The following is a 25,109-nucleotide window of genomic DNA, read 5'->3' as shown; positions in this document are numbered from 1 at the left end:
CCACACAAAGCATATGAAAGCCTCAAAGCTCAAAATCCACACAAACCTACAAATTGTGATTATCTGAATTACTGACCTTTTCTGACTTTGGGTTAGGTCGATATCCCATACCTCTAGGGGATGTTAAACTAGTATCACAACAAGTGTAAGCACCAGGACTAAAATGGAGTTCCATATGATATCTCTCATCTGAAGAAGGATCCTATAAAAAAAAATTCAAAAATGGACTTGAAAAATGTCAATCAAAATGGTACAATTATGAAAATATTATGGAAGGGATTCATATAAGCTACCAAAAAGATTTTATGGTTATCTTCATAGTTCGTACTTATTCATTTTAAATTGTTAAAATATTTTCTTCACCAACTGATAGAGTTTTCATTCAATGCTAAAGCCAAAAAAACCTTTCAGTTTATGAAATGAAGCTCTTTCAGTTCAGTTAACCTAAAATTTTGACTTAGGAAGACAATAACTGACACTAACCTTACTAGGATCTTCAAATGTCATAAAGACAATCTGAGTCATATAATTTAATTCTGATGTAGCATTGATATATTCCATAGCAGACCTCCATTGTTCATCCTTACCAGCATCACATAATGATCCATACCGTAAGATATTTAACAGTGAATGTATATGACTTTCACTAGTAAAATATAACCTGGTGCGTACAAATCTTTCTGGTGTTGACACTCCTTTGGAATATCTGCACAAAACAAAAGCATTAACTATGAGACAAATGCAACTGCAGTAAGTCAGTTGAATAGCTTAGGTATCATACCTGATGGAATGAGTTTATTTTCTTAAATAATTGCTGATTGGAACTTTTTAAAAGTTTTCCGTATTTAGCAAAGACAGGACTGAGCTATTCTATCCTTACCTAGAATCTAATCTAGTAAATTCATCTTCTTGATATGCTGGATCACACTGAGCAAAATCACTTCTTATCTTTCTTACTAGTGGATTACTGAAGTTCTGAGCAATATGTAACTTTTCATCCACAGTTAAACCATATTCCTGATAATAAAATGGCGTAAATAAATAATTGCAAGAAAATCAAATGATATTCAAACTGAAAAACCAGAAGAACTATGCAAACGGGAAATCCAGAATGAACTAAGTCTATCTACCACATCTCTTTCAATACATTTTCTTCAGCATTGGGTGAGCAGTTCACTTATGTCTGGAAATTACTTCCTGACTCTTAGTTGCAAAAAAATACCTTCAATAAATCCATATAAACATGCCAATTTATCAATGTCCATAGTTTGAAACTGTTTTCGTACCTGTGGTATTATAACATCAGCTAAAGCCTTACAACACATAAACAATTCTTCAGCACCTTCATATTGTAATGTCATATTATTATGTTGTAAATCATACTTAATACAATCATAAATATCAGGTATTTTACTAATATCAAATCTTCCATTCTTCAATCTAAAATCTTTTTCTAACTTTGCCCATCTTCTTATAAACAACTCCCATGACTCACCATGATATAACTTCAAATCTACAAAAGTAATCCAAAGTTACTTTCATAAACTGACTTTAATGATATCTGACATCTTTATATTAATAACATTATATTTATAATAGTTGAAATTATGATATATTATATTTTATTTATAAGTGAAAATTTCCTAATTTAGCTTTATTATTCAAAAAAAATATTTAATGTTTCATAATAAATCATACCTCTAGATTTTAACTCTAATTTCAGTGTTCTTATTTTAGATGTTATTTCTTTCACCATTTCATAAACTTTTTCACACATTTCTCTTGGGTTTTTGATAAATTTCATTGCATTTATTAAAGATGTACTACCAGTTGGGGCAAGCTGTACGAAGAAAAAGAAAATGATACAGTTACACGTTTTCAAAATATTCTATGCTGTCCTACTTTAATTTAATTATATACTTCATCAGATAATGTAAAATACGATTGATTTATGAAAAGGAAGTAGATTTACAATCTATTTTGAGCCTTACAAAGTGTGTCTATCTGTTCGGACTAGTTATAATTTGTCAAAAATAGAAAAATCTAGCCTCTGCTGTCAAACTGTAGAATGACATTTTCAAAAAGACAAATCAATTTGTACTGATTGCCAATAAAAAGAATATAATTTACACACCTTATTATAATCTTCATCTGTAAAATCTCTATCTTGATTAAATATATCTTTTAATTTTTCTTTTACACTGTCAAATATAATTACCTATGTTAAACTACAATCTAATGTTGATATTTGAATATATATAAAAGGAGTAACGCAAATTTTTGACACGCTGATGGCTGGCCTTTCCTACTTAGCAATCAGAGACTATAAAAGAGTAGAATCAGAACAAGGAACGTACTAAATGGTAAAAGTAATGCCTCAATATCCAAGATATTCAAAGATCATTAAAACTGATTGGCAAGTCTCTACAAATTCTCAACTAAAATATAAGGTAACTTACACAGCCTGGTACTTGGAATTCAAACCTTCACTATCTAATAAACCATTAGTATTGGCACTTTTTACCATCTGTACCATTATAGGGGTCAATTCTCCTTCTAATGCCAGCAAACCCTACAAATCATAAATAACAAGAGAACTTAAAGTTCTTTATATCAAGTAATATCAATACTGATCCAGCAGGCCTGTTAAAAAAACTATGAAATTTATGATAACAATAAACTCTTTATTTCACTGAGTCACAATTAGTTCCACTATACCAATGTGACACAGTTCTGTCTAACATTCAGCCCATTCAATACAGCCTGGTGTTTTACAAATTAAATCAGTCAATCAGATCAACAGTTTACAATCTCTGTTGAATATTCATGTTGTAACTTAGCATCTTATTAGGGGAAGAAACATCAAAATACCTTAATAAATGCAGCAGCTGTCATCTGAACTCTGCCTTCGTCGGAGGCATACATCTTTAAATCATGTCTGAATGTACTGTGTAGACGCAGGAATCCAAGTCCTGGTGTTTCAAATTGGCCTGCAATAAAATCTGTTTAATAAATATATACGTCTGTTAAGTACTGGATTTGATCAACTTCATATCTAACTAGTTTGTAAGCGAGCAAGCATTTTACTCATCAAGCCACAACACAGTTGTTTTAAGAAGGAAAATAATCAATAATGATAATAAAAAGAGATATAGAGTAATACCTTGTCCACCAGGATAGAGTGTCCTGAAAGCTTTACCCAGTTCTTCTGCTTGTATTTTTCCAGCAGGAGTTAACTCTCCTCCCCATTTTACTATTAATAGTAAGGATGGCTCTCTTGGCATCTCATCTGCAATTTGACAAATTAATGAATTGCAAAATTTGTATTGCATAAAGATCAGCCATACATATAAATACGAAACGGTAGAAACATTTGATTTAATGGAAATTTTACAGAAGAAAGGTGCAAAATTTTAATTCTTTAATTTCAGATTCAAACAAAATCATTAAGTTTTAAGAAAAACTATTAGAAAAAGAGAATGTATGTAAATAGTTATATATATATAAATACCATTAAAATAAATTAAAACCATGCATATATTATTATAACATTCCACAATAAAAGAAACACAAAACTTATGAATTAATGAAACCTATTTGACTGTATGATAAAGACAATATCTATAATATGAACTCAACATTTTGTTATTTGATATGATTTTATTAAATACTACTGATATTAGAACGAAATTGTTGTTTAAATAATCATTTTACCATCAAATGATGCTCATTTCAGCAAACCATATGTTGTTAATATGACTCTTGCTTTTAAGGGCGTGCATAACTTGAATATATTCAATATTTCAAAACTGACTTTTTTGTACCTGATTCAAGGAGCATTGCAAGTTCATTTCTTCAAAGAATATATGATGACAAAGTTTAGATATATTAATAAATTGTATCATATTAAGAATTTTGAAATGTACTGATGAAATATCAACTGAAAATACTTAGTCCTAAGACTAACTCTATCATAATTCTTGTTATTAAAGGGATTGTTAAGTGGCTTTATAAACATATATCAGGGAAACTGACAGCATCAATTTGCACCATTCCAATTTTCAAGAATAAGTCTTCGATGATATCAGTAATCACATTAGACTCTTTGTAATTAGTGATGTCATCAAGCACTTTATCTTAGTGGAATTGCATGTATCACAGATGTCTGATTGAAAATTGGAATGGTGCAATTTGATGCTATTAGTGTCCATGGTACACATACAAATTTAGAAAACCTCTTTACAATCCCGATAATAGAAATTAGTTTATGATAATGATTTATTAGTATAGTGATTATTCAATTCACTACAAAACTTCAAACATGCTCTTACATAAAAACACATGATAATGAATTAGTATAACACATCTATTATTACATATATCTTACACACAATGTATTGATACTGATATATCCTTATTTCATTCCCACTCTGCCCCAACCTGAGTTGCAGCCTTTAATATTAAAGAAGCAACAATCCACACAACATTTTTTCATGCAACTTAGTTGAAACCTTTTTGAGTTAATTCACCAGACACATTCACGGGATACTTGAAATTTCTTCCTCGAGTGATTTATGGCTTATCAATATACTTCATGGAAAGTTTGAAAGAGCGTGAAATCTCAAAGTGATACATTTTCTAAATGTTTAGACAGAGCAGATAGTTTTAGACAGAGAGGGAATGGAATAAAGGAAATATCACTGTAAGTAACAATACAATGAAAGTAGTGTTAAAACTTACATTCTAGCCATGCATCAGAATTATAAGAACTTAAATCTAAAAGTAAAGAATAGCATTGACTTCAGAATCGCAACAAAATACTGTAGAAAAAAAAAACATAAACAAAAAATACTTGAAAAGTTTGGACAAAAAATAATTTACATCATAAATTAACTGATAAGAATAAGCAGTAGCAGCATGTTGGGTGAGAGATTTTTAACTTTATAAAATTATTATCATAAAAGAGAATTTCTATTAATTCTTAGCTTATTTTTCCATTTTATTTAAAATTTTTTCATATCTTATTTCAGAGAGGAATTGAACATAACATAGCGCCAAGCAACACTCAATAAACGAGCTCTATACAAATTCTCTATACAAATTATGGTATTATATATATTTAATTTTCAAATCTTTATTTGAATAGGCGATTTTCTACAAATTGTATTTATCAAACAGTCAAAAAGCTTCAATACACATACAGCAAAGGAAATCAAACAAGAACAGGAAAGGTGTGCTAACAATCTTGTCAACTCTAGTGAAATAAATCTTTATCTTGTATTTATCAATGTATCTTAGATATACACTCAAATATCAAAACTGTTTTCATAGAATGTCATAGAGGGCAATTAATTCCATCACCAAAGGTATTGAACACACACCAAAAAAACCCATAACCTTATCCTATAAGTATACGTCTTACTATTTATTTCTCATTCAAAATTGTTTATTCTTAAATTGATTATTAATTAATTCACACAGTGCAAAAGTAATTAAAAAAAAAATCATAATTGTACTTGCACTTCAAATTATCATTATTAATCATGAAAATGTAGTCAGAGTTTTAGAGTTTAGAGTAAGATATTGGTGCTAGAGAGAAATGATTTCTACTGGGTGCCACACAACAGATTTGAGGAGGGGGGTTCTAAACAAAGAATATATTTGGGTGAAAGATTGCTTGAAGCCCATATCTAAATGATGAAAAAAGGTGTATATCTATTGATACAAACAATAATAACAATATTATATATGAAACTAAAACAAATACACTTCAAAACTTCCTCAATTTCAGGAAACATGCGATACTAAATCTGTCAAACAGTACTTTTTTATCAACTTCTGAGAAGCATCATTACATTAAATATCTAATTCATTTCCAAAGCACATTTGAATTTTTCAGTCTAATTTTTCAATAAGTTCACAAAACACGAAGAAGTATATTTGTTGTTTCTATAATAGGTATAAAAATAGTTAATACATAAAATTTAAAATGATAATTGTAAGTTGACAAGATTGTTTTGAAACTACAAACCCTCACTGGACGATCCTAATGGCCTCCCATTCGGCTGATATTTCAACTGAACTTTTCGATGGATGCCAGTAAACTCATACCTAGTGAGGCAGGACAGAAAAAGTGCAAATAAACACAAAACATAATGTATGTTTGTATATTTGTAAATAGAAATAATACAGATATAGATAAATTCAAATAGAAAGGACTGAATTGGAAAGGTTACTACAGCTACATGTATATATACAAAACACAAAAACTTGCTGTTGTGAAATACTAATACAAAACACTATAGAATTTGTATTTGTTTTTATGTATACTTTACTACAAAAATATAAGCATCAGTATCCATCTGTGTTTTTTTTTTTTTTTATTTTTTTTTTGAAAATTATCCTTTACCATCACAAAAAATTGTTAAAATAATTAAAACTTTTCAGATTTTGCCTTTCATGGTTACGTAAAAAGCTTAAAGTTAATTAAAAAAGAAGAAAATACCCTCAAAAATATGAAAATGCCTGAAAACAAATCACCAAACTACTGTCTATTCTATTCTATTCCAAGCATTAAATTGTTCCTTTTGTTAGTAAAATTTGTAACCATAGTAACCATCACAACAGCAAGCTACTAAATAAAGCTACTGGAATAATTCAACATTTCCCATATATATATATATATATATTCATAAATATATACGATGTTAGCCTTGCCACCACTTTTCTACGTACATCTTCTAATCATACTTCATATTAAATACCCAAATTTATAACAAAATACCATTAAAAAAGTTAGTTTTTTGCCAAAATGTTAATATTAAGACGAAAAATGTAAACCACAGAGTGTCTACCAAAATCCAAATTAGAATGAAAAAGGTGCTATAATATGAAGTATAATAAGGAAGATGGCCAAAAAAACAGTGAAATTTCATCTGGAAGAGAAAGAAACTAAATAAATCTATGGCCAGACATTTTGAATAGATGAAAGCAGTCGTGTTGTACACACCCTCCTCACTGGATGATCGTTTAGGACAACCTCGCGGTTGATACTTGATTTGCACTTTGCGATTAATGCCTGAGAAATGACCATACCTGTAATTAAGTAAGGATTGTTTGGCATGGATTATAAAATATTAGTACAACTAGAATTATACAGCCACCTGAGATCTTACCACTTATCACAATACACTAAACCATCTTCTTCACTGAAATTTATCTCTTTGTTATTGTTAAATTTACACTCATTGTGTGATATCAACTCTTCATTATTGTTTCATGTAGGTAGGCTAATATTGTTTTTAAATCAAAATCATTATGCGTTTGACTTTTGAACAGAAACATCAAATTTTTTGTCCAGTGAAAAAATTAGCAATGGTATATGTACTACAGGGATCCCAGCACAAAAAATTGGGGCCCCAGGCAGCCATATGGGGTCGAGTGAGATTTTACCATCTTAAGATGATTTGAAAGACATTACCTATGTACATGTATATAGAAATCTTTCATTCCTTAAACCAGGTGCTATATAGCCCATTTTGGTGCTGAGGCACCTTAATACATTTCATTTTATTTTCATTTTCATCCCGAAAAACCAAATTTGTACTGGTTTTAATTCCCCCCAAAAGAGCCCAATGGCCAGAAAAATAGAGAAAGTCTGGGATCCCTGCTATTAAACCATGATTTTGAACAAAAAATGTCATTGAGATCATCTGAAAGTCGGAATTGATTAACAACAAGAAGCGACCAAAAATCAATTCATGTCCATATATCAACAAAAATCTGTAATACTTGACTTATTTACAATATCAACAGTTTTACCAACAGACTAAAGCCTCTAAAACTAAAAACTACACCCTCAAGTTTCCCAAGGTGAAAATAAAAAGAAAGGAATTCATAGAAGGATAGTAGAATGCTAATTAATAATAAAGGATCAATCTAAATATATAGGAGGTGAAAATGTGACAAACATAATCATTTTTATCTGGGTCATTACGGTAAAATTTAGCATTAAGTTTCATAAGAAAATTCAGTAGAGAACATTCTTAAAAATAACTTGTGCATAGTACTTACGAATTACAGGTACTACCCCGAAATTGGTATTTGAGTTCCAATTCAAGTTCAATGCTAAAATATTTCTATCATATGGCAGCAAGACAGAACTCTATACAACAGCAAGACAGAACTAATAACATGACCAACAATATGGTACTTCTTCTTTGAAGAGTGCAACACAACACATTTTTTGTTGCCAATTCTGTCGTGCTTTGGACGTGAGTTTTGGTTAACAAAATTGTTTTGCTGATGATTTTATAATAATGTAAGTGAGGACATTATCAAGATAATATAAACCTGGCAATGGGTGTTTCAACAATAAAAATAAAACAACTCACATTTCTAAAACAAGTTTCAATTGTTGAAATTTCACTTTCTTTTCTTCAACTTCAGGATCTTTTTGTTGTTGATTATTTGATAGTAAATGTCGTACAACATCTAGTACTTCTTGAAGTTGTTTTGGTTTCTTTAGTTTTAGATGTCCATTTTTCATTCCACCATATTTCTCAAATAAATCAAAAAATCTGCAAGAAAAAGTATGTTTAAAACATGGTGAAGACAAAGTGTATCTAATGTATTTAAATATGGCTGTTGATCTAACAAAGTTTGCTATAAGGTGAGGTTAAGTTTTTTTGTTTTGTGTGGAGATAATCTAGAAAAAGCTCCACAGCGGGAGCATAAAAATAAGAAGTGTCTTTCAAACGTGAGGCTCAAAGCCAGAGGAGGCTAGGGGACTATGGGCTTGCAGAGGCCCCCAGAAGCCAACAGAGTTAAGATGGCCTGAGATGAATTTTGAGCATTTAGAGGGCCTAATTTTCACTTCAATATAAAACCTTTCACAGGCCTAAGGGAAGGGTAATGGCCCCATGGCACTTCTCCTGAATATACTACTGTTTCCTATTTCCAGGAATTTTTGTTTTTCAACTTTTGCCTTGCCTCAAAAAATCTTTAACTTTGATAAATTGATGTCTGAAACCTAAATCCAGGAATTTTCATGAAATTTGATACAAGTAAAAATTTAATGACATGAATAAATATAATAACAGGAATATTGAACACAATTTTTTACACATTTACAGCCAAAAAAGGATCGAAAAATGTTTATTACAAGCAATGAAAAAATTAAAAGAAACAGTCCTTCTGCTCAACTTTTCAAAGCAAGGATGGATACAACAGAAAAAAAAACAATCTAAATGTGACAAGATATCCAACAAATTGCACTGAACTATTCTTTACAATAAAAATGTTGATTCCAATATAAGATTGTTGTTTTCTAGGTGATATTACACATAGAACAATGTTTGTAAAGGCATATAAGTTATAAATGTATTATTTTGAACACAACAGTCAATTAAAATGAATTAAAATCACTTACTTTTTGTGTTTGACTTCCATTTTCATTTTTTGTTTTGGAGTTCTGTCTCCATGTCTGACTATAGCTACTACACATCTTAACTCCATCCTGATAATAAACAATAATAACAACAAATCATAACAACATTTCTCTACACTCAAAATAGACTGACCCTAAATAGAGGTCTGTTGTTGAGAAATTTCTTCCTTTATCTACATAAGATAGTTTCTCATAAGGAAAGTGGTTACTTGTATTTTTCCTAAAGATTAAAAATAAATGAAGAATAATTATATTGGGCAGGCTAAACATTGTCAATGTTACACTTATACTTTAATCAGGCATTTTAATGTCACCTATAATAAAATGAGGTTGTTTAATTTGTTATCTCTGCTAAAATGAAATGAACATTCACATTAAACACTCTGTTATGTTATACTTTACAGTACAGATTTCTACCACGGAAAGTTAAAGGGGATTGTGAAGAGGTTTTCTAAATTTAATCTTGGACACTGATAGCATCAATTTCTTATTTTCATGAGTTTCAATCACAAGTCTGTGGTTCCTGCAATTTCACTACAACTGAATGTTTGATGACATCACTATTTGCAAAATATGTTTAATCATAAACAGCCCTTTGCGATTAGTGATGTCATCAAACACTTGGCTTTAGTGGAATTGCAGGAACCACAAACATCTGATTGAAAATTGGAATGCTGCAAATTGATGCTAATAGTGTTTCCGTACACATTAATTTTTTAGAATTCCTCTTTACAAACCTTTAGGTTTTGAAATTGAGATATAGTTAAAACTGTAAGTGAAGTAACAACCGCTTGGTTACGTTCATTTTTGCCCTATCATAGTTGAACAACAGACTTAAGTTGCTAACTTAGACTTAATTTTTCACTGCCACCACTTTAACATTATCAGAGAAATTTGAGTAACTTTTACTTTAAAGAATTTATAGCTTGAATATGGCCCAACCCACACTCCTATATAACTAAGTCTCACTGTTTGTATTAAAGCTGAACTTAAGAAGGTTGGTTGTGAACTAAAGAGGCACATAAAATTATAAGTTATTAAAGAGATTTTATTTTTTATCAAAGATGAGTTATTTACCAGTGACAGGGCCAGTGGAGCTACAGGAGGTGTATTTGCCCCCTTAAAAATTTCTAAAATGATTTAAAATATTATATTTTCATATGGTTTTTCTCTGAACTAGGTGTCAGAATGCACCAAATCAATTCTACTTTTCAAACATTTTCTCAGTGGAGAACCTCTTCCAGGGTAGGCCAGTGCCTTAGCGCTTCCACAGCACTGGCATCTTTGAAGTTCGACAATTGTGCTCCCATTTCCGTCATAGTTAACACATTTCTAAAACATGTTATGATGAATTATACAAAAAAATATTTGTGAGTTATATAATTTAATGCATTAAAATATCTGTCAAGGAAATATCAAATGGGCAAGTATACTAAATATATGTTTAGGATTAATGTTTACGGAAGTGACTGTTGTTCTGGACTAATAGATAAGATAGAAATTTTATGAGCAACTGTAATGATATATATTTATCATCTTATTATTTGATATTATTACCTTGATATACTGTATACAGTCTAAATATAGAATAATTAGCATTATCAATATATATATGTTGACATTGTTATTATCTACTGGCCAAATAGCTCCATAGCTTTATGTTTTTCTAAAATACCTAAATATACCTTGTACCACCAATTGATCATATTAGAAAAACAACCTTATAGAAATATCAAAAATCTTATACTTATTATTAATATATTTCTTACTCTGACAAAGGAACCCTTTAAATCAGAAGTTTGAATGAATTTGGTTATTTTGTAAATAAATAAACGTAAATGACCATGGAGTTTTTTCTTAAGGAGTTCGTTGGGGTACATCACATTGAAAGTTTGCACACACAAACTTAAAATGTACTTTATATTTTTAGTACCCAAAAATAAAAATGGCATTATTTCAAATATAAGCAAAAGGATAAATCATTCAGTATATGCTGTCAAAATATCTAAATCAACTGCTTTCTACTGTATAAATATCTTACTGAATATACCAAATTATTAATTCTATTCCCTAAGTCAAACTATTAATTTATAAGAAAATGTAGGTTTGTTACATATTCATCAGAAATTGACATTTTTACCAAAAAAATTTACACAAAAAATTTGAATTGTTATTCATCACCCTGAAGATTGTATATCATTAATATCAACCATACATAAATAAGATATCAAAATACATTTAACTATTAATCAGAGGACCATTATTTGCATCTTTTAAACTATATCTCAATGAAACATTTGGCCAATTGTTCAGAAGTTTCATTTTAAAATTCACATAAATCATAAGTCAGCTATGAAAGTGAAAATCTGTGCAAACAGGAAGTTAAAATAGCTGATCAATTAGCTAGGGCCTATCAGGATTCACTGCATACTGATTTGGTCACTTTGGTATATTCTTGACAAAGCTTCTCATTAGCAACAAGATCATTATGAAAAATTTATTCAATAAGAATAATATCTTTATCAATGGAGCAGCTTTTAAATGTGGGCATGGATATACTGTGATGTACTTGAAATGACTATGCTAATCTGTCAGTTGTATCACTAATGATTTAATGATAAACTGTTGTGGCTACACTTATGGGGGTCATATTTTATCAACAGTATATGATAGCTACCACAACATATGTTAATTAGGTCATACATTATGCATTGGTAGGGACAATGTCTAATATTACTAACATTCCTTATATACTACACTTTGCTATTAAACGGCTAAATCTTTTAACTATAATCTTATCCCCTATTAAAGCAACCAAAAATCCTTTCCTTTCAAATACAAGTGTTAAGAATGATACTAAATTAATCGATTTCTTAGATTTAAGGAAATACTTATTTCAGTATATTATATGTCAGAGTTCGTGTGTTTGTGTGTTGTGTCTCTTCAAATAAAATCATACTAATGACTAACTAATTTTCACATAATTAATAGACTTATCTATTGCTCTGTGATCTTGGCCACTGCTTTCATTGAAACAAGTCTCAATAAACTATAACACTTAATCATAAGCTGTGATGGATCCTGAGCATAATTTTTTAACACTATTTTACATTTGTATTTCAAATATAATTAGAAGTACCATACTTTCTAACATAATTAAAAGTATCATACTTTCTAATATAATTGCAAGTACCAAATTTTCTAATATAATTGCAAATACCATATTTTCTAATATAATTAAAAGTACCATACTTTCTAATATAATTAAAAGTACCATACTTTCTAATATAATTAAAAGTACCATACTTTCTAATATAATTAAAAGTATCATACTTTCTAATATAATTAAAAGTATCATACTTTCTAATATAATTAAAAGTACTATACTTTCTAATATAATTAAAAGTACCATATTTTCTAATATAATTAAAAGTACTATACTTTCTAATATAATTAAAAGTACCATATTTTCTAATATAATTAAAAGTACTATACTTTCTAATATAATTATACTTTTCTGCTATTATTAAATCTACTAATATAATTAGATCTAATACTAAGTATAATTAGAAGTACCATACTTTTCTGCCTTATGTTACTTATTTCCATGTTTTGTTTAATAAAATATCTGCACTACAATCCTTCAGATAGAAGACTGGATACAAAAATTCAGTCATGAATGGATTTTTGATCTCTGAGTTTGTAGAATATTATATTCTGAGTGACACCCACATAGGCACATATACATCACATTGAAAGTTTGCACACACAAACTTAAAATGTATTTCATATTTTCAGTACCCAAAAATAAAACTGGCATTATATTAAATATAGCATTCTAAGCAAAAGGATAAATCATTCAGTATATGCTGTCAAAATATTTAAATCAACTGCTTTCTACTGTATAAATATCTTGGTATTAATATACCAAATTAAAAATAATATACCAAATATAAAATTTAATGCATGTCAACAAGATGTTCTAATTTTATGTTTCTGTTATGTGTCTTTAAACTCTTTCCTTCACATTTATCAAGGCAAAAAGACAGATTCTGTCAGCATATCAACTATATTTTTTACCTCTGAGCACATCTCTCTAGTGATTGGCCAGTATTTAGAAAGATCCTGTTAATCTGATGATTAATTAATATATAAAACACCTGTTTTGCAGGAAGTATTACAGAATTTTATTTAATCAACTTTTCTTTTCTCAAATAGGGTACATATTATGTGCCTACATTAATTATCTAATTTTCTTTTTAAGAATAGCCAGTTTCAGCTGGGATAAAAAATATGACACTGAACCTAATTCCTGGCTGGGTGAAAGCAGTCTGCTTCACATCTGCATGTATATATTTATAAACCTACTCTTATTGATACTAATATGTATTCTGCCAATATCAGTATAAACAAACTAATAGTATGGTACAGAGTAAATGTTACTGTGTTAAGGTTACACTTTTTTTGTTAGTTAAAACTTCATAATTCTAGAGGATACCTTCATTCATAGTTTTATGCGTTTGGCTTTATATATTGAACATAAAAAGCTAACATATTGTAAAAAAGGAGCACAAGTCGTGAGCTCATTTCCAGAGCTTAAAGTAATACCCATCATGGAAATAAGAATAAATTTAGCATAACCTTACCTCATTTTTAATTCACTTAATAAAATTAAGTAACAGGCGAAAAAACAGCACTGTTTATATATATATATATATTTTAAGAATAAGTTCCTACTTTCTCTTCAACTAAAACATGCTGTTCAACAGAATAGTGATTTAATTTTCTGCAAATGGTAATCACTTTACATCCAAGCAGTGAGTAAAAGTCTGAACTGCTATTCATATGTCCAATCAAATGGAAGGATGTCACCAACAAAGTCAAAAAGGCAAAAAGATAGCTTGCCAGGCAAGGTAATATACGCCCACTGGCAGCTTTGATTTTACATAAAAATATTTGTCAGTATGAAATATTCAACCTTCAGACATACACTTCTGCTGAATTCTTTGAGGCGGTACTGAATAATATTACCAAGTTTCATCAAAATCTGTCAAGAATTGGGCGTTTACAGGCTAAAATTTGATTGCGTTTTTAAGAACAAGGGCAATAACTCACACTAAATATTTTTCAATTTTTCTGATTTTAAATAAGGTTCTTCCTTGGGTGATAACAAACACTCACACCAAGTTTCATCAAAATCCGTCAAGAATTGCACCTTCTAGAGTGTTTACAAGCGATTCAAGAACAAGGGCAATAACTCATACTAAATATTTTTCGATTTTTCTGATTTTCAATAAGGTTCATCCTCGGGTGATAACAAACAACCATACCAAGTTTCGTCGAAATCAGTCAAGAATTGTGCCTTGTAGAGTGTTTACGAGCAATTGTGGACGGACCGACCGAGATGGGTGACGGCAATATACGACCCCTATTTCATGTGGGCGTATAAAATGTGGATGAAAGATCACAAGTGCAACTTCTGATTGTGGTTCAGGGGGGGGCTTAAACAACAATCACTTGGTATCAAAATGTGTTATCTTGTATCTTTAACATGCACCCTTACCTCATTTCCTAATCTATCTAATCTTGGTATTTAAAGGCAATACGATGTTATCAGTATATCAACAACTATCAGTACCATTGAACTGTTATCAAAATGAATCCTACTGTGATGCATGTAGTAATGCCAATATATTGTGTAATATTATGAGATTTCTTGAAGATATCAGCAACAAAAAATATACTTGGCATAATGACTAAATGATATCAAGTGTTACATCTGTTTGCCATTGGTTGTAATAAAGGCCCATAACTCCAATGTTAAATTGAGATGAGAATAGTATTCTCAAAAAAACAAAACAAAGCAGAAATTTAGTTTAGTTGCTGTATTAATACTAAGGTATACTTAAAGGGTTGGTATTATATCCCAACCTATTGCACCTACCAACACAAAGAAAAGACATCAAATGAACAAGTTCAGCAGATAATGCATAATGGATCATCGATTATCAAACATTGCACTTTTGGAAGGCAAATTCAAGAAAGAAACTACTATATTTTACAAGGATAACAACTTAAGTTCACAACTAAGAATCCTTTCTACTAGCTGGTCCTTGACCAAATCTCATGGCATTGATCTTTCCCTGATTATCCGTTCATTACTGCTGGGTAGACTGGCATTATGATGAGTGAGTGACTTGATCAATGTCATTGAACCCACAGCAACCATTTACTAACTGATCATTGCATCAAAATATACTATCTATATCACTTCATATGTGAAGATCATTTATTTATCAGTGATGCAAGTAACCGGATCTGACATGGACATAAACGTAGTTCGGATAAAATAAATTAATAATAATAAGAAGGGGCCATTATTGCTACAGACTTTGCAGGCTAATGATCCCTCGATAGTTTGTAATCGAAATAAAGTAGGCTAATGTAGTTGAATTTTTTCATTTCATTTCACATTGACATCAAAAGAAAACCAAGAGTGGTCATGTAATGCAATTGACTCTTAAGTAAGGCTATGTAATTTACACTGTTTTTACTAAGGGAAAACTGATTTAATATTTTAAGATAAAATAAGGCCACCATCCATGCTGATTATCAAGTTAATTAACAGTTTCAGACATTTTTATATCAATATGAATTGTGCCCTCAAATATATCTACAACATACAAGATTCAAAAAGATTTTTTTGCAATTTTGAGTTTAACTTTGATAGGATTCATTAGAGAGTAATAATAATATATTGACACAACAGATGGACAATAATTTTCATGTTATGTATTTGATTATAATCAACCATGTTCTGAGTGTAAGAGTTGATGTTTTCTTTAATGTTAAGGAAACATAAAAACATAACAGTTTACCAAACTAAACAGGTAATGAAAATGGAACTTACATGGAACCAGATGCTGTTGGTACTACTGGTAAATCTTCAGGAGCACATCCTAGCACCCAGGGTAGCTGTAATTGTGGTGCTACTTCTCTCATTATCATAGTACCTAGTATTTTAGCACTGTCATCATAATATTTTCCTGATGTTTTCACAAAACTAAATCCATTCACATCACATACATAGGACTGTCCCCCAGTTCGTAATAGATCAAAACCACAAACATTTTGCTGCAATAAAATATATCTCAAATTAAAATATGGACTAGCTGTTCATATTGGGCTATAAAAAATTAACAATAAGACTAATACCTCGTTTGATACTTCTTGTGATTACCATGTTAACAGAGTTAATGTTATGAATTTACGCATGTGAGTTTCCGATTTGAGAGAAAGTCATAAACACTATTTTAACAGCAGATATCGAACGCAGCATATATTTGAGTCCCAAAAGATAAAAGTTATAAAGATATCACAGAGTGTTCTCCCTTCTTTTATACAGCATATATTTACCAGACCTCTTCACAAGAAGAGTTTTATAGTAATATATAAACTTGTTACAAATTTTTAAGTTTACATATTCCCAATCCCAAATTTTGGCTGGAACTCTGTTAAAACATATAATATTCCATTCTGTATATATTCAAAAATATAATCAAAAAAACAAAGAGTGAAAATTGATTTACTGAGTAAGAGGATAGTATTATTCTAAAAGTTATATGGATCTATCATTATATCCCTGTGATCCCTAGTTGCTTATACTTTTAAACTATCACAAGACCACAATGGGAAGTTTACCTTGAATGCCATACAGACTTTTTTAGCAATCAGTTTTTCTTTAGCACTTAATAACACAGGATATCTGATTTCTTTTCCTTCTTGATCACGTTCTACTTTCCCATCTAATGCTGGTGATTTTCTGGCTTCAGCATGGGCATAATCTTGTCCTACTGTATACACCTATAAATCAAAAAACCAATCAAATACTTCACCTTCTGTTTGATAAGCCGCTACAAGCTATTATGTTATTAGAGGCTATTCTTTTTAGGTTGATTCGGGCTTTGAATATGTTTGTAAAGAGTCTCCAGAAGTGCCAGAATTGTACGAAAATTCCTTCAAATATTCCTCAAACTAGGGATTTCTTTTTTTTTTTTTTTTTCACAATTTTTTCCTCTGATACAGAAAAGGATTGTTTTTTTGTTAATAAGGTCTATAATAGGAACGACAGAGTACAGATACTGTTTGATTATCCAATCCTAACTGTTCTTCAGTATCAAGGAAAAAGGCGAATCATTAATGTAATTTTCAAAATCAAGGATAATTATCGATACACTGTGAAGCTGTGAAAACTGTTTTTTTTTTTTCAGTATTTTTTTAACCCTCATGTAGTCCAAGTTATAGTTAATGACCTACCTTCACATCAGTACCATCAGTTGGCATAAAATCTTCATAAATATAAGAACCAACTTTTCTTACTCGACTGTGTGGACCATATATACTACTTCTATCCTTTACCTAGTGGATATATATTTTAGTATTAAAACCACTGTTGTAAAGAATGAGTGGAAGAAAGAAAGAAATAAGCTTATGCATGAAAAGATTTGACAGTGAAAAGTTCAGAGAGAAAAAAGATGACCAACGGTAAGTAAAATTAACTCACTGTTTCTTAAAGATCAAAAAAAGCGACACTTATTGAAAGATTTTGAAGAAGTAAAAATTAAAAAAAAACCAAATCCATCCCAAATTTTCAAAAACATTGAGAAATTTTACCCTAGCAGATTGGCAGAGATATGAATGGCTTTTTAGTCGAACCTTTCTAAATAATCTTGTACTGCCTCCACCAGCCTGTACTGGGAAGAATATGTACACATTGTGATCTTCAGCATCTACTGGCTTCTCCACGAAGGGCTTTTGAAACAGCACACCATTAACTTCAATAGCATCATCAGTTTCTTGAAAATTAGATTCTGAGGACCCCAGATCACGTTCTAATACAGCATATCGAGGATGAGGAATTCCTTCATTTTGTAATATTTTATACACTTCACGTCTGAAAGTTTAACAAATTATAATATAAGGCTGTGATGTCACAATGTTTTAAATGATAACTTCGACAAAAATTCTAATACACTTTGCAAGAATCCAAGATTTATTTTCAATATTCATGCTGTATATAAAAGAGGAATTGTAATAACAAGTTTATCACTCTTAGTCTGAAAGTCTGTCACCATCAAATATTATTATATTAAGATTCTAGGGTTTATAAAGCTTACAGCCGTATCTAAAAAATATCCTTTCATAAGATATCATATGAATGGTATTGGAAAGAAATATCTATTGTAAACAGCAGATAATGTTTGATATACACATACACAGTTCAGACATCAAAAATAATAATGCAGGGTACAATGAGTGAAATTTTGCCAGGACAGCGGCATTAGCCTGCTCTTTTTCAATTTCCAACTGACAAGGGATACACAGCCTGTAGCACACAGGGCCTCAGTTTATTGTCCCTTCCATCTAGACGCTTTTTCCATGTCAGCCCCTTACAATATTTTATGTAAATTATATACATAATTACCTGTCCTTTAGAACATGTTGCATTTCCAAGTCATTTATAACATAAGGTTTTCTAAGATTGCTATATTGTATAGCTTTATCTAGTGGAAAACCATGAGAGAAGAAGGATATCAAAGCATCTACTATCGGCCATTTTTCAACAGGTTCACTCAGAATTACGTCTTCATCAAATATCAAAATTTCCAATCTTTCAAAATGTTGAAGCAAACGCTGTAATATTTCTTTCATTGGCTTTGATCGTGACTTTTTAGCCATAGCACAAATACCAACAATAATTTTCCTGTCAAGGAATTCACAATCCTGAAAAAAAAAAAAACAGAAAATGAGTTCCAACTAAAAAAAATGTCAGTTCTGCCAAACAATCTAAAGATTCCTCACATAGCAAAAGGTTGGAGCTAATGGACCAAACTTCTACTTTGCACTTGTCTCGCTTTAATTATTAAATTATGCACATCGAAAGCTGTCTATGTACCTTTATTACTGTGGCTATAAGAGAACACAACAGGATCTTGTTATTTATAATTTCTATTAGTGCTCAGGCAAATCTATTAATTCAACAATTTTATTCCTTAATCTTACTTACCAGGATTTCATTAGGTGTACCACTTTCAGCTTCATCACTGATATAAAATGATGCTGTCCTAGGTGATGTACTCATCTTGAGATGAATTTAATGCTTAACTTTTTAAGTGAAGTGGTACTAAAAAATTAATTCACCTTATATCCATGATGTTGAATTCTACTGTAAATAAAAGAGTATAGATTTTTACATTATAGTTGATAGCATAAGAAGTAATCATGTCCAACAAGTAAGAAGATAAGTGTAACATAGGAGCAGTGGGTCACTACTGAATTTCTCCAGTATCAAGGGCTCTTAACTTGTTCGGTTGGCTTATAATTTGAACAAAGGTCATTGATTATGGCCACATCCATGAATACAAAGTTTCATAATATTACTCCTACGTTCTAGCATCACAAGAAAATACCGGTATTGACAATAACAAAATGAGTAAACTTCAACTAACATGTCAAGAAAATAGAAAGTTCTGTTCTGATCATGCTTTTAAGGAAAATAGTGGTAAATTGTAAAAATACCATTTGATTTATAGGCTATAGCTCAAAATGCTGTACAATTCCAGTTCTAGGTTACAGATCTTTGCATCAATGGCACTGTCTAATAAACAGAATGCTCCACATATACTTTTGGCTAAGAACAGGGACTTTCAATCATATAAAATTGATACAGGAAAATTGTATAGTAAGCCTTCAATTATTATAGTTAGGGCCTACCTTGATACCTGATACCCACTTATATCTATGACATGAGACGATGAGTTCTACTTTATACTTGCATATCTGATTTATTTGTTTATCTTGTAAATCTCTCCAGAAGTAGATAATTATCTATCAAATCGATTTATTCCAATGCTGAAATCCACAGTCCCTACCTGTGACCTAGGCCAGTGCTTCTATAAAAGAGTTTCTCTTATAAAACCTTATACTTGTAACTAATAATAATAGTGGTCTGAAGTCAGTCATTGTTAACAACGGAGACAGATATTTCATCAATTTAATACAGCCCAAAACTTACTTTATCTTTTAAGCTGTGTTCTTAGACTATCCGATAATTTCTGGACATCTCTCACACAATTCAAAAGCTGTAAATGGACAGATTACAATTTAGAAGCTTTTTTATCACGTCTGTGCTAATAATTTATCGATTTCTTGTTTTCCTTCGCACGATTGATAAATACTACGCAATAACGACGCATTAGTCTGAGATCATCTAATAGAATCTTATAGATCATAAAAAAGAATATCTATGTGACCTTTCTGATTAATTTTAGAATATTCCCCATGAAGATTTGGAACATTGATAGCTGTATTCATTGTACAAGAAAGAAAAAGTATAAACAAAAGTGTAGTGGTTTCTTAATGATGCAAATATCACCAACCTTTGTAGTCCAGAATAACCAGACACTTTATTTTGTCAAGGTCGACCAGGTCAAAAAGTCAGCGAATATCAAGGAAAATGTACCTTGTCAATCTGTAGAATATAGGCTTTTTGTTTCATATTCGATTATAATATGTGTATCATTTAGCTAAATGTTATATTTATACCAGATTAAATGATGGATGACATCACATTATCTGAATATGGTCATCTGACGTCGTCAAGATGTTACTTGTCTCCGATTGGTTTATTTCTTAAATTTGGCGGGAAATGTATCCATTTTTTCCTTTCTTCACTTCTTAGGAAGAACATGTAATCCAATCTGGTGGTGTCATGCGTTTCTTTTGAAATTTGGTATGACTTATTTGTAGCCTATGCATATATACATCATTTAATGAGAAATATCAAATATTCGTTTGCTCAGCATATAGATCCGTCTGAAGTTAGTGTAGGTCAACAAATGCAAGGGTCCGCCTTGCATCAATAGCCTTGCTTGGCCTATGAATGACGCATTATTAGAGCAACCCGCAAGGTCTTTCTGTGAAAATATAGGGAAGGTTCACTCTAGAAAACAAGGAGCAACTCTGAAGGTTGTTTGAGAGCCTTTATAACAAGTGGACATCACTTGTAGGCCTATTGGGTATGGTACTATGGTGAAACCAGAGGTCGTCGTTGGAGGTTCAACTGGAGGTTCAGGTTGTTCAAGTGGTAGCTACGAGAATCAGATATTGCTATAAAAAGTTGCTGTGTATTTGCGGATTTCGTAAAGAAGTTACCATTTGCGATCGCTGGTAAATGAATGCTCAGTGTCGAACAGGTTACAGATGTTTTTTGGGAGAGGGTTCTGCCGCCTTTTAACGATCATCATGTTACATTTAACGATCAGATAAGGTAGTTAAGTTTTCCTAGTTTGTAAAACAGGCAAGTGCCAATAACAGGCACGCCTGATAGTAGAATTTCAGTGGACTGAATGCTATACTACAATCAGTTATGGGTACATAGTATTTTCCATCAAAAGTTTTGCAATTTATGGGAATAATGGAGATGATAACCATTTGAAGACGAGATGAGGAATTTTATTTTTTCTTAATAAAATGAAAATCATTAAATTTAGTTCTTATTACAGTGAAATGAATAACAGTGAATTTATACAACATGATAACTATAAGTACTGTCTGAAAACGAATGAAGCATTGAACATATTTCAAGTATAAAGAATAAACGACAAATCATATTTTACAAATCCTATATGAAGCAAAGAATAACTGAAAGAGCTACTTCTATTTCAATTGCTGAAATTTATGAACATGATTATATAATGATATAATATCATTTTCAATGAATTAAGATCTTCTTTCAACTGAAAGTTAGGGAATACTTTCATAGTCCTATGTAACATCAAGTACAAGTAACTTCCCATGTCATGAAGCACAATTCCAGACAAGCTGACAACAACAGGCTTAAACAAGGTAGACAGCTATCAGATCAGCTATTAATGTACAAGTAGACTTGACATCCTCATTGCAGTACATACAGTTACTTATTCATTTTGTCACAGGCGCTCTGTCAATTCCAGAATCCCACTCATACTTCACGTTTCATACTTCTGGTATATGATAAGAACAGGATTTCATGATTGAAATAACAATGCTCAAGATATGCTCTTAATTGCATCAATATATGTAGTAACCATAGAATAAAATTATATACATCAAGTGATTATGTTTATAATCGCGCAACACTTTCATATTCCAATCACTCTTCATTCATACACCAAAGATAAAATAATTTTGTTAGCACTTTCTCCTTTTATTACATGATTTGTTATTTCAATTCCTGTTCAATTGTCTTGTGAAAGATGAATCTAGGTTTTTTCGGTATACATGTACCACCATAATTTGATTACATTTAAGCTTGGTAACACCACCATTATTTGGTTTACCATAATAATGCAGTTGCACGACCATAATTTGGTATACCACCATTATTGGTAACTTCATCTTTACTTGGTAACACAACCATTATTTGATATACAACCATTACTTGATAACAGCATCATAACTTTGAAACACCACCATTACTAGGTATACCACCATTATTTGGTAACAACATTTTATTTGAAAACAGTATCTTATCTCAGTAACACCATCATTATTGGATAACAGTACTTAACTCAGTAACACCGCCATTATTGGATAACAGTATCTTATCTCAGTAACACCATCATTATTGGATAACAGTATCTTAACTCAGTAACACCATCATTATTGGATAACAGTACTTAACTCAGTAACACCGCCATTATTGGATAACAGTACTTAACTCAGTAACACCGCCATTATTGGATAACAGTATCTTAACTCAGTAACACCACCATTATTGGATAACAGTATCTTATCTCAGTAACACCATCATTATTGGATAACAGTATCTTAACTCAGTAACACCGCCATTATTGTATCTGATTCTGAACTTGATATCACTATTTAATAATGCCAAATGTTTGTATTGTTGCTCTGATTTGGTAGTGTCAGTAATATTTGGAATCACCATAACTCTCAACATACTACCATTACTAGATATTTCCAATACTGTTACATGGTTGATACCACCATTACCAAAATCAAGTTTATACTTACATCTTTCTGAAATGTCAATATTTTATGAAATGTTTAGTTGGAGGTTATTCAATTAAATTATGTAAACATGGAACAAAACAAAAATTATTGACAGTATTTCACTTATGTATCCTATGGATAATGTGGACATTCTCATTAAAATACTATAGAAAGAATCTATAGTTTGATATTCTGGGAATGATTCTTAGATATTCAAACTGTTAAACCAATGCTTTGTATGGCGTTATCATTTATTTATCAGAAAGTAGCAGACAGAACTTTGCATACATAGTCTAAATTCAAAATAGCACATAAACATGTTCGACAAAGAGCGTAACAAGATATCAAAGAGCTTATGTAATGTAATCAGCTTGATAAAGTCTTGCTACATATGACAGATGCAATTATAGCAATTACATCAGTTCGACTACTACTCATACAAATTGACTACAAATTTGAACACAAAACTTACCCATTTAAGCTAAGAAAATTTCAACTTTATTATTTCTGCACATCTGATTATTTAAAGCCTTCAGGGCACTTTCAGAAATATCTTTTGTTGGGAAACCAATGACAGCATTACCAGTTGGTTTACCATCTGATGAATAGTGTAGACGAATAGATTCTGGAATTGGATCATAACCACTAAAGAACTTCAACATCTCTCCAATAGTTACAGTCTCTGGAAAATTCTTACAGCGAAGATAAAACCAATGCTGTCTCAATACTCCTGCAGGAATTGACTTGGCTACTGGTGTTTCTTCTGAACTAGTAACTTCTGGATCACTGTCTTTCTTTATTTCTTCTTTAGTTTCCTTCTTAATTGGTGATGCCATTGGCTTCTTTACTAAATCTCTAACTTTATCATTATAAGATGATTTACTCAGTGATTCGACTTTAAGAGCATTATGTCCTATCTTGCTTCCAGACTTCTTGATAGCATTTCTACAATCTTCAGTAGACTTGAATTCAACATATCCAACATCAGTTGTGTCCCCTTTCTCATTGCAGACAAACTTTATACTGTTGTCTAAAATCTTTATACCACGGAAAAAATCTTCTATTTCTTTCTGTTTGATTTGCCTTGGTAAGTTTTTCAATATGACACAGGTATCTCCACTCTTGATATCTTCTTTCTTTGTTTTGTTTTCATTTTTCACATCTACCTTGGAATCTTTCAAATTTGAATTACTCCTGTTTTTGTCATTTGCTTTCTCTCTATCATGGCTATCACGAGAAGTGTCTCTCTTGCTTGCAGCTTCCATTTCTCGACTTTTATGAGCACGAAACATTGCACTAAGTTCATCAGGGTGACTTGGACCAACTTCTATTCGATGGGGTCCAATCATCGTTCCATTAAATTGCAAAGCATTCTGCATGGCTCTGTGATTTTCAAATTCAATAAAAGCCAAGCCAACTAATTTACCAGTCCCATCATGATCGAAATAGATACCATTTCCATTATCAGCAATTCGACAGTTGACAAAGAATTTCCAAATATCTTCCTTCACAGTATGTTTTGGAAATCCTTTCATATAGACCAAGAATTTTGGTTCATTAATTGGGGGATGTCCTTCACCCTCCCATCTGGGGCGCTTAGCAACTG

General features: G+C 31.0%; 3 protein-coding genes across 3 annotated transcripts; all 3 read right to left on the bottom strand.

Annotated features, from left to right (window-relative positions):
- Positions 1-46: 46 nt before the first annotated feature.
- LOTGIDRAFT_124736 (hypothetical protein) lies at positions 47-19,216 on the bottom strand (the record flags this gene model as incomplete). Its single annotated transcript, XM_009061307.1, has 17 exons — positions 47-202; positions 484-706; positions 881-1,017; positions 1,287-1,513; positions 1,699-1,840; positions 2,135-2,201; positions 2,460-2,572; positions 2,872-2,990; positions 3,164-3,289; positions 7,010-7,095; positions 8,394-8,579; positions 9,431-9,517; positions 16,359-16,582; positions 17,150-17,311; positions 17,765-17,866; positions 18,164-18,401; positions 18,933-19,216. Coding segments are annotated over 17 exons (2,679 nt in total), but the record flags the coding sequence as incomplete, so codon positions are not given.
- Positions 19,217-23,985: 4,769 nt separating this feature from the next.
- Positions 23,986-24,207, bottom strand: LOTGIDRAFT_89649 (hypothetical protein; the record flags this gene model as incomplete). The annotated part of the gene is made up of 1 exon (XM_009061243.1): positions 23,986-24,207. A coding segment is annotated over one exon (222 nt), but the record flags the coding sequence as incomplete, so codon positions are not given.
- Positions 24,208-24,411: 204 nt separating this feature from the next.
- Positions 24,412-25,050, bottom strand: LOTGIDRAFT_67572 (hypothetical protein; the record flags this gene model as incomplete). Its single annotated transcript, XM_009061233.1, has 2 exons — positions 24,412-24,632; positions 24,777-25,050. Coding segments are annotated over 2 exons (495 nt in total), but the record flags the coding sequence as incomplete, so codon positions are not given.
- Positions 25,051-25,109: the final 59 nt, after the last annotated feature.

The sequence above is a fragment of the Lottia gigantea genome (assembly GCF_000327385.1).
Source record: "Lottia gigantea unplaced genomic scaffold LOTGIsca_47, whole genome shotgun sequence".
Lineage (NCBI taxonomy): Eukaryota > Metazoa > Mollusca > Gastropoda > Lottiidae > Lottia > Lottia gigantea.
This window is presented reverse-complemented; position numbering and strand designations above follow the sequence as displayed.